The sequence below is a fragment of the Hipposideros armiger genome, unplaced genomic scaffold (assembly GCF_001890085.2).
Source record: "Hipposideros armiger isolate ML-2016 unplaced genomic scaffold, ASM189008v1 scaffold_182, whole genome shotgun sequence".
Taxonomy (NCBI): domain Eukaryota; kingdom Metazoa; phylum Chordata; class Mammalia; order Chiroptera; family Hipposideridae; genus Hipposideros; species Hipposideros armiger.
Window position 1 is genome coordinate 848,188 of NW_017731532.1, and position 12,027 is coordinate 860,214.

Here is a 12,027-nt window from a genome sequence, read left to right on the forward strand (position 1 = left end):
CAGAAGGTAGGAGGAACGTGGGCCATCCAAGTGACAGACACTTGAAGCCTACACATACACATAGGATATATATTTATACTTGGACTCTAAAGAAAAAGACTACACAGGATAGAAAAGAATTGGCCAAGAATTTAAAAAATAACACTTTGAACACTTACTCCATGCCAGGCCCTTCCTTACAAGCACTTTGTGTGTGCTAACTCATTTAAACCTCAGCACAACTTTAAGCTGTTATTACAATTATCTTTTTTTAAAAATAATTAATAAAACTGAATAAGTAAATAAGATGTAGAATATAATTCAAACCCAGAAGTGGGGCACCAAAGCCTATGCTCTTTTGCACTATAGTATACTGCCTCCAAATTAAAGTTCAAGAAACCGGTTAGAAATGATTATTTTCTCTCTTCATACCAGTGAAAGATAAACAGAGAGAACAGAATTTTAGAGTCTATGGTGTTCAATAATTTAGCATCCCTAAATAAAATCCAAAGAAGCAATCTGTTAGATGTTTTACACTTCTATTTCTGGCTAACTTATTGACTAATTTATGATAAATAAGGGCTAGTAACATTGTATAAACAGTGCAAATATTGTATAAACAATGTAAAAAAATTAAGAAGAGAAAAAAATCTAGATCTCTGCAATACTCTAATTCTTAATTTTATTTAAAGATACCGGCCAACACCTATATTTAGTCAACCCTGCATTGATTATTTAGGTAATGAGAATATATTGCGTTGTCGGAAAAGTCATGACGTATTTTTTTCTATGTTTTTCATTGCAAAAATGTGTCATGACTTTTGTGACAACCCAATATTTTCACAGCGCCACTCAGAATTTTGACAAGTTAGAAAGTGAAGAATAGTTCTGGAAATCATATACACTCATCTCCAAAGTCCAGAAATACTGTTTCTTTTTGATGACAGTAGTCTGTTTTCAGCTTAACTGATTCCTCTTGCGAAATTGAACCAGGCTGATAATTCAGAGAAATCCTCACTTTTGTATTCCAAATACAGACACAGAAAATAAAATCATGGCAAGCACTTGTCAAAAATGTGTAAATCTTTGGGGGCGGCTGGTTAGCTCAGTTGGTTAGAGGGCAGTGCTCATAACACGAAGGTTGCTGGTTCGATACACACTGAGATTCACCTTCCACAACTAGATTGAAACAACTACAGTAAAACCTTGGATTGCGAGTAACGTGGTTTGTGAGTGTTCTGCAAGACAAGCAAACATTTCTAATACATTTTAACATGGTAAATGAGTGATGTCTTGCAATATGAGTAATTTGTTTCCGGAATGAATTATGTCGCAAACCAAGGTATTACTCTACTTGACTTGGAGCTGATGGGTCCTGGAAAAACACACTATTTGCCAATAAGAAAAGAAAGAAAAAACGTATCGGGGGGGTGGCCAGTTAGCTCAATTGGTTAGAGCACAGTGCTCATAACACCAAGGTTGCTGGTTTGATACCCACATGGGCCACTGAGATGCACCCCCCACAACTAGATTGAAACAACTACTTGACTTGGAGCTGATGGGTCCTGGAAAAATACACTGTTCTCCAATTTTAAAAAAAAATGTGTAAATCTCTTTTGAACTAGCCCTAGAAATTTTGTATATCCATTTTCCATTGAGCTCAGGTTATATTAGTACAGTACCTAGTTATCTGTTAAATCCACTTGAGTCCAGATATCTGAACTTCCTTACATAAACTAGCATCATTTTTCTTTTGTGATGAAGTTTAATAATCACTGTATCTGATATCTTATAATGTTGGTAACAAAATACAGTCTTGGTAACCCGTGAGGATCCAACAAATTGAGCCAATTCAAAATGGTCCTTAATCTAAGGAAAGAGATCAGTAAATCCTTTCATCATTTTGTCAAGTTTTCAACTGCATGAAAATAAAATTTTAAAATCTCCACAGCTGGCTTTAGTTTCTTTTAAATATACGGTAAGTTGGCAGTGATTAACAATACAAATATTAAGAGCTGACTTGCGATTTCAGTCACTTCCTCTGTCATATCACAGTCAATGTGACTTAGAAAGGTCACAGACCAAAGCCTTCTAATTAATGACTTAATGAGCTAAAGATACACTAAACTTCTGTTCTGATTCGAATTAACTCTGAAATCAAATTTGTATTACACTGAATACATTACTTCTGTGGTAAAACAACTGACTTCTTATGCATTGTGAGCAAACCTCTCAAGTTCCTTAGTTACAAATAGGCCCTAGTAAGTGGTTCACATACACTAAGTAATTATCATAAATACAAGATTGGGGGGCTATGTGTGTTTGTTTACTTGTGTGTTCATTTGGGGAGCAAGTGAATCTCCAGAAGGCTGTACCTCAGGCAGGCACTTTGGTCAAGGGGTTGCCTATTGTGTCCCTGATCTGGTGGGGGCCAAGTTAATGAGATCACTGGAGACAACATGATTTTGGGTAGTGCTGTCCCACAGAAATACAAACATGAGCCACAAATGAGAGCTGAATATGCAATTTTAACTTTTATAGCAACCACGTTAAAAAAGAAAAAAGACGTAAAATTAATTTTAGTAACATTTTTTATTTTACCTGATATACCCAAAATATTACCACTTCAAGGTATGATTAAAAATTTTAAATTACTGATATTTTATATACTTTTGTTCATACCAAGTCTTCAAAATCCAGTATATATTTCACATTTATAGCACTTCTCAATTGGATTAGTCATATTTCAAGCGCTCAAAAAGCCACGTATGGCTAGTGGCTAACACACTGGACAGCATAGATATAGAGGGAAGACCAGGGGCTTTGAAATTAGCATAGACCTAGGTTTAAATTCCAGTTCCATAACTCACTAAGCTGTGTGACCATGAGTCAGTTATATAAACTCTATGAGCCCTGTTCTCATCAGTACAATACGAATAATACCATCTACCTTGAAAATTTCTTACAAGAATCAGAGACAATATATATAAAGCACCTTGGCACATTATGTGCCTTGCATATAAAAGAACAAAATAAAATCCTACTCAACCTCATTGTTATATAAATTGGAGGAGAAAAAGTACCATGGTAAGAAAGCTCAAATTCAAAGTTTAAAAATATGTGAAAGAGAAAAATAAAAAGAGAAACAAGAACTTAAAACAAGATTATCAAAATGTTTTCTAACTGAAATCTAGTCATCAAGCCATTATTATCCATACAAAATTAAAACAAAACAAAACCATGTTTTCTAAAATTGTGAATAATGCCAAAATAAGACATTTTGAGACATAGTGGTATTTGTCTTTTTTTTTTTTATAAATAAATTTGCTTTTTTGATTATTGTTGCCAAGGCTAATATTAGTTTACATTTCTAAGGGGGGCTAAATGGCTGGAAAGTTGAATAGGAGGTTAATGGCACGGTAATGGCATTTGGGGATACTAAAAATGCTTACAAATAATCTACAAAGGCTATATTATGCATACTGATGACTGAGCATTTGCTATAAATATATAAAAATATAAAATATATAAATATAAAGTATATAAATATATAAAAATTACTTTCAAATAATTGTTACACTATATTTTTATATTTTTATAAAAAATATAAAATATATAAATATATAAAAATTACTTTCAAATAATTGTTACACTATATTTTTCATTCACTTATATAAGATATCAAAATAAAATGCAGAAAATATATAAAACATACCTCTGATAAAAATGTTTGGGCTGATTTCTGAGCTCCTACATGGAGCAGATATTCATATACGTAGAGTGCTAACCTGGAAAATGAATAAAATATTGATTGAGAAGAGGAATATTTAAAATTAATTATTTAAACAATGCATATACTTTTACATTACAAAAATAATTTACACATTTAACAGTGACAAAAAATCAACTCTTCCCATACCCTTTCAATGGAAGTATGTGTGTGTGTGTGTGTGTGTGTGTGTGTATATACACACACACACACACACACACACACACATATCTCCAGAAAGAACTTTAATTAAAATAGCAAAGAAAAAGACAAATATATCTTTTCTTGGCAAGAAACATCCAAATACAGATTTTGTCTTGGATCATCCCACGTACCATAAGCTCCATCCCTTTGTTATACCTAATACAATTAATAATTGATAACCAAACATTAATAATCCTTATAACCCATTTTAAGGTATAATTACTACTTTTCATTCATAAAATAAATGAATTATTAGAACTTGTCCAACAAATGAATTAAGTTATTAGAAGTTGTCCAACAACTTTATGTCCTTCAGTCTTTTTGGTGAATGTTAACATCAGCTCTTGCTATTTGCACATCCATATGCCAAAACAGGTGTTGAATGTCCCTTTTAATATCTGTTTAGTAGCCATACTATTTTGCTTTATAAGGCATTCAAATTAACAGCAAACTACAGTATTAAATGAACTTTAAAGATATCAGATCAAATTCAGCATTTGGGCGCTTAAAGTTCAAAAGTTAACACAAAATGACACAAATTTATCAGTCAAATACAGACTATTAAGTATGCAGGATATACTTATACTACTCTCATTATCTTGTGGATCCAGAAATTTTAAGCTACACCATGTGGCTCAATTTCAGTTGAGCTGTTAACTAAATATTATTCATAAACCCAAATTAGTCTGAGGCAGTATTTTTAATGGTATCTTGGACCAATGCCCAGATAGCTCACAACAGTTCAGCTTCTGCTACACTATATTTACCAATATTGAGCCAGGTTTACAGTAAACAAAACAATGTAACAATAACCACAATTCTGTGTAGCTACACCACGTCTCTTGCCAAGTGAATTCTTGATTGTTAAAGATTGATGACATTTGCAAAAATGAATATTTTCTTCATTTTCATGGAAATATATCACGCATTTGTCATGAACAGGGAAAGCCTGTATAAGTCTAGTTGCTCTGTCCATTTGGTTCTTTCCCCATTCCAAAACTGCCAAACACTTACAATGAGAATTATTCTGAGAATTCCACTAAGCAGTCTAAGAGAGCAGACATTTGTTGAAGTTACTCATCGATGAAAAGCATGTAATGTTGACAGTGAGTATATGTATGGACAATAATTTAGAAACATCCCTAACCTCAAGTTGAATGGCACTTCCTAGGTCTGTGCATCTCAATCTTTTATTACCCTAACACACGAGAGGAATATGACATACTCCTTTTGGTAGCAGTTATCTCCCTGTGGACGTGGGGCTCATCCCCAAAGTACCTCACATGGGATACAGAAACTGGAATATTCCTGTAGTTTCAAACAAACAAACAAACAAACAAACAAATCCGACTGGTGATTCTTTTCACACATTCTTCATACATACATCCCACCCACCCTGCCCCTCCACTATCCACTCCCCACACTCTCACACGATTCACTGACTATTATGGCAAATTTCATCTTGAAAATGCAGAATATTTGTGTATTTTTCCTAAAAAAAACTGTGAAGCCTCCAAATTGCCTGCCAGGGCTATCTCAGAGGAAACAGCCTCAGGTAATTCCTTGTAGCTTATAAAATCTTGGGCCTAGAGCCAACCCAGTGGTGCCGGCTAGACAAAACTGCAGGCCTAAGTCGGAGACTGAACAATAAGGTTATCCCTTCCCATCCAGCTTGGGGGAGTTGGAAGTGAGAGGCAGAGCATGGAGCAGAGGCACTGGGGTGGGCCTGCGGGAAAGAGAACACTCCAGAACAAGTGCAGGCCAGAGCAGCTGTTGCTGCGGCCTTGTAATACACGTCATTCCTTCAAGTTCAGCAAGTCACTTCCTTGTAATCTCTTCTTTACTACTATTAAAGGGGCTCATATGTTTCTTCTATGTTTTCGCTAATTAATTAGGTAATAAGAAGGCTATCTCTTTACCAGTAGAATTAAAAGCAACAATCCCCACTCTTTCTCTCTGGGTCTAGGACAACAATTGTAAAAAATGTATTGGCAGGGGCACAGACTCATTGGAAGGAAGGGGTTTCAGACTACTGGAGATTCTGAAGCATCTTCCAATGGGTGTGCCTGGCCTCCTGCCCTTGGCCTACAGCAGCGCATCATGACCAACAGGGCAATGAGGTGGGAGGCCGAGGAAATCTGTATATTATAACGCCACCTCGTAAATCCATGTTCCATAACCTTCCCTGGACAAAATTAATGCTTCCCAGGCAGTCAGGGCCTATGCTTTAGAAAGAGTGGCAGGGAGCACAGCATGGGTGAACAATGAACTCTACTGCCATGATGATTCCATAACACAAGTACATCACCAGCAAATCCCCGATATTTTAACAATTACCTGTGTGCACAGGATTCTACAAACCTATCTCGTTAAGCCCTATCCTTTCCACCAAGCTCCAAATCTGCGTCTCCCAATTACTGTTTGAAGTTTCTAATAAGACATTCCTCTCTTAAATTGACCCCGTCCAAAGTTAAATTTGTTTGCAGTACCTGTGCTCACCCTGAATGAAACATGATCTCCGAGCCTCAGTTTCCTCATATGTAAAATGGGAAGAATACTACTTTCCTTGAATATTGTTGAAAATATTAGAGAGCACAATAAATAGTAACAACTACTATTGTAACAGCTACTGTTATAATTTCAGCTAACTCTCGCCCATCCATTAATATATTACCAAGTCATGTACTAAATTCGAGTGCCACAATCTCTCCCATATTGACCATTCCTTTCTATCCACTTTCTCGACCCCAGGAACCACTAGAAGCCACATGAATAGCATAAGTATTAGCTCTAGCTTCTGATCCAGACACTGTATATTTCCCATACAATATAGGGATTAGGGCCAGAAAAATAAATCTCCAGGAGGTTCTGGGGAAAAGCCCTGAAGCAATAAAAGATACCGTTTGAAAACAAATGATTTCCAGGGGAGTGGGGAATGACACTTGTCCATCATGCAGGCAAATAAATCATAGCATAGTCCCTTACCCAGTGACATGAGATCACCAAACACGAGACATTTTATTTGAGTCTAGTTTCTACTGAACAGTGAAAACTTCAAGGTAAATACTGAATATACAAATATTTAACTTGTATATACTTTTAAGTTAACATTTTCTTTTTCCTTTTTAGGATCCTTTAAGAAATGTAACCACTTTTGATACAGTACATTGGGGCGATTTAACTGGTAGAAACAATAGCAATAAGTAACAGATGACATCCAACTAGTAAAGATGGGGCAGAAAAACTACATAAAGCAGTAAAACCAGTGCGGTCTAGGTAGGGTAGCGCAAGCACCCTGTGCCTCCGTCAGCAGTGTAAGGGCAGCTGCCGTTAGAGCACTGTCCTCTAATTAGAATCATAATGGTATCTTAGTGTCTCCAGAATATTAAACTTTACCATGGATACTACACAAAAAGCTAAGATATTCAGACAGACAAAAATATTAAACCTCTGATATATTTTCTTCCAGTTTGTTGTCTGACTTGAATTTGGTCAGGGTTTTTTGTTTGTTTGTTTTTGCTGGGGGGAGGTGGTGAGAGAGAAACATTTGGACACATCTGGTGTTTAAATACAGAAATAGCTAATATGAAAAGAAAAACACTAAACCTTTATAAATGGGCAGAGACAATAACAAACATCACAACTAAATTTTAAAAATGTGGAAAATGCAACAAAGGAATTTGAATTCTCACTTAAATACATAATATGTAAGGAAATGGATATGCAAACGCTGCTGATGGCAGCCAATTGGTGTAAGTCTTTTCAAAACCAATTGGGCAAAAGCATACATCAAAAACTTTCAGGGCCAGCTGAGTGGCTCGTTGGTTAAGAGTTGGCTTAGACGCCAGCTCTAAGCAGCAGGGCCCGGGTTCGGTTCCCACATGAGGGCCAGTGACGCTGCGCCTTCTACAGCTAAGATGGTGAACAACAGCTCGACCTGGAGCTGGGCTGCTGTGAGTCGCCAGTGATGGTGCAGGCTGCAGCCCCTGCTGCAGTGGGCTGCCATAAGCTACCGTGAGTAGCTGGCAACCAGTGTGAGCGACCAGCAGCGGAGAGAGCTGCCATGAGCCGCTGTGAGTGGCCGTCCAATGGCCGGCGACCGATGTGCCTAACCGGGGAAGAGCGCAATGATCACAATACCAACATAGACCAGTGAGGCAACGTTCTCCACAACTAGACTGAAGAACAAAAGGACAGCAACTTGTCTGTTCCCCTTCCCTGATTCCCCAACGCTGTTTCCCTCCCCCAATTCCCCAATAAAATCTTTAAAAACAACAACAACAAAACTTTCAAAATAAAGGGTGCCCACATTTGGATTCAATAATTCCATTATTGGGAATCTAGCCTAAAAAAGGTGTCTTAAATACAGAAAAGTTTAATGCACAAGACTTTTAACCAAAGAATATGAAGAACAATTAAAATTAATTAAAAATAAAGCTGGATGTTTTACAGTAAAATATTTTATATTAATTTCATGTTTAAAAATATAATTTAGAGTTTATACATGCTGTACTCATTGAATAAGCATTTAAGTGACTTCTTTCTGCTTCATTTGTGAACTTTAAAATCTGAGAAAAGGTTATTAATCACACCATCAACTGAAGTTATTTTGAATTTATCTTACAAAATATAACAAAAAACTTAAACTTTTACCATTCACGCGAACAAAATCTATTACAAGCTTATGAATAGGTGTCATCTAACAGTACTAAGATAGATTAACTATTTAACTAATAAGGTATCTACAATAGATAGTGTCACTTAAGAGTCTAATAACCATAAATTCTCAACTATCCTTGTAAATGAAGAGACTTTACATCCTGGGAAAAGGGTAAAGACCTTATTTCATTCAATTCTTCCAGTAATCTAGCTTTCTAATTTGAGATTAAATTCCTTTCTTTGAAGGAAATGGCAGAAAATAAGGAACTATGGACAAGATATAAAAATAGGTTTCTAAGACAGTGTTGTTAATTTGCATACAAGTTTTCCACGATACACATAAATAAAAGGTAAATACTGCCTATCATTTACAGCTAGTTCCTAACTCCTTTTCAACTCATGTATCCTTACAGTGTCTGCATCAGAAGCTAGAGCAAATACTTCTGTTATTGCTGTGGCTTATAGTGGTTCCTGGGATCGAGAAGGTAGACAGAAAGGAATGGTAAATATGAGAGAGATTGTGGCACTAGAATTCAGTACATGATTTGGTATATATGTGCATATGTCAGTATATATGTATGTGTCTGTAATACGTCTTTATAAAATAAATCCTTATTTCATAAGCATCAGCTAATAAAAACGGCCTAATTTTTTAAATCTGAATTTACAGAAAAGTTAAAGTAGATATGACTATTCATAACATAGAAAGGATATTTTAATTTTGTGAACAAGATTCATTGAGTTTTCTTTACATGCTAATTATAACATATGATTTAATATTTATAAAACTTTTTAGGAATATCTACCATAACGTGTGTCACTTGTGGATAAGACGCAATTACTCCTCACAATGTTCCTGTTAGGTAGACAGAGTTATAAACTATGCATAAATATTATTAGGTATGTATCTATACAATAAAAAGCCCAATTACCAATAAATGGCCATGCCTGTCAGCCTGACCATAATATCCTATATCTACTTTTCACTTAGATCTACCTATTAAAGAACACGTCTTTTGCAAGTTATCTTTTTTTAATTGAGGTGTAGCTGACATACAATATTATATTAATTTCAAGTACACAACATAATGATTTGATATTCATATATATTGTGAAATGATCACAATAAATCTAGTTAACATCCATTATCATATATCGTTACGGGATGTTTTTATTCTTGTGATGAGAACTTTTAAGATTTACTCTCTTAGCAACTTTCAAACATGCAATACACTATTGTTAACTATTGTCACCATGATGAACATTACATCCCCATGACCTATTTATAACTGTAAGTTTTTTTACTTTTGACTCCCTTAACCCATTTACCCACCCTTCACCCCGTGATCCCACCCCACTGCCCACCGCCTCTGGTAACCACCAATCTTTGTACCAATGAGGCAAGCTATCATTTTAATATTACAAAAAAATGTAGTGCTGAAATTGAAAAGCAAGAAAAAGTAGCCACTTAATATGAGAAAACATCAATCCATCCTAAACTTTAGTGCTGAAAACTGATTTTGTTAGCATTCTGCCACCTTATATTTACCAAGAAAAAAGAAAAAATATCCAAATAAACATAAAGCCTTCCAATTAATGGGTCCCCATTTGTAATTTTAAAATTCTTTTTTATTAATTCACCATACGTGCAAAGGTGGAGGGAAGACAGGGTAAGATAGCAGTTCAAACAACAGCTATCCTAATTTCTCTTGACATTAAACCACTATAATGCACTTTGTGCCTCTTGTTTATCTGTATCACCAGCACCTAAGATAGTAAGTACCCAACACAAATTTTTTAATGAGTGAATGACTCTCTTAGATCAGGCAGGCATAAGGCACTTATAGAATTCTTTAGTTTCTTCTAGCCAAGGCATTCAAAGGACAAGTGTAAGACATCACTTTAGATAATCTACTTTAGCATTAGTATCCTCTCAGTATCCTTCAGATTTGGCCTCTCAGGAAAAAAAACTAAACCATTTAACATGGACATTACCAAAACCATTCTTTCACACTGATTCTGAATCCTTACATATACAGGGTGATTTTTAAAAAAATAATAAATTAGTCCATTTATTTATGGGTGGTAGATTTTTGTTGCTTCAGTTGTCATTTTTAACAAGACAAATCTTTAAAGTTACTAACCTCCTTTTCTTCTGTTTAAATCAAGATTAGGGAATAAACAATAAAAAGATGGTAGAGGGCTAGAATTAGGGTCGCGTAGAAAGAATGGTCTGTCTAGCTGTTTCCATTTAGCACTGGTGAGTAATATGCACCCCAAATCCTGCATCCAAAACTCACACCCCATCTTTTGTCCTTAAATCCCAATATCAATTACCAGAAAAGCCTCAGATATAGAGAACTTACTAATAGACTAAGTTCTTCTAAAGGTCTTCAAGAGTCATGTTGGATCTAAGAAAGAGACCCTCTCTTATTCCTGAGCCGCTGTATGAATCCAGTGATGACCAACAACACGTCTTAGTGTCCAAATGTGACTCCTCGGTGATCAAATGCCAATACTTAGCTGGGTCACAGCTAGCTAACAAGTAGCAAGGAGCTTTTGGCAGCCATGGAGAGGCTGCTCATGGGACTGTAAATAGTTATTAGCAGTGAAACTAGATCAGCCTGATCAAATTTTCAACAGGGCTTATAACCTGGTGCTAAGGAGGTGTAAAAAATTAGAAATCGGTTTCTGACATTGTCTTTTTAAAGTTCTTCATCATAAACAGTGAAACTAAAAACCAGATACAGTGTCAAAATCATGTCTTTGCAACCACACAATACTATTATAACACCCAGTTTTAAACACACTTAAAACATTTATTTTTTGTATATTATCATTATCAGATTTTACAAAAAACGAAACATGATATAAATACAGATACTGAAGATACTAGACATTAAATGTTCTAGGGCAGGGATAATTACATCAGTTAAGATAGACAGCGACTGGAATAAAACATTTTTTAATAATTAGATGAAAAGCTGGTCATTAAAAAAATACTACTTTGCTGACGTTTCATTTATGTCCCATATTATAGAAAAATAATGCTAGGAGTATGGATTTGGAATTAGATGATTTGATGTGCTCAGAAATAGAAATATTTGCCTTATACAGACAGGCAAGTTCACAATTAAAATGACTACTATCAATTTGGGGGATATAAAAAGGGTTAAGATATAAAAAAGGATTAATAAAAAACTACTTAATCGGGGCCGGCCGAGTGGCGCGATGGTTAAGAACTGACTTGGGATGCCAGAGGGCCCTGGTTCGGGTCCCACATATGAGGGCCAGTGACACGGCCCTCTGCAGCTAAGATGCTGAACAACAGCTCAACCTGGAGCTGGGCTGCCGTGAGTCGCCGGCGATGGCGTAGGCTACAGCCCCTGTGGCAGTGGGTTGCCATGGGCTACCGT

At 35.8% G+C, this 12,027-nt stretch overlaps 1 protein-coding gene across 1 annotated transcript in view; it reads right to left on the reverse strand.

Annotated features, from left to right (window-relative positions):
• SSBP2 (single stranded DNA binding protein 2) overlaps positions 1–12,027 on the reverse strand; it is a 280,570-nt gene that overhangs the window by 204,060 nt on the left and 64,483 nt on the right. The window contains exon 2 of the mRNA XM_019652585.1: positions 3,695–3,767. Within this exon, the coding sequence (XP_019508130.1) occupies positions 3,695–3,767 (73 nt within the window). The remainder of the gene's footprint in view (positions 1–3,694; positions 3,768–12,027) is intronic.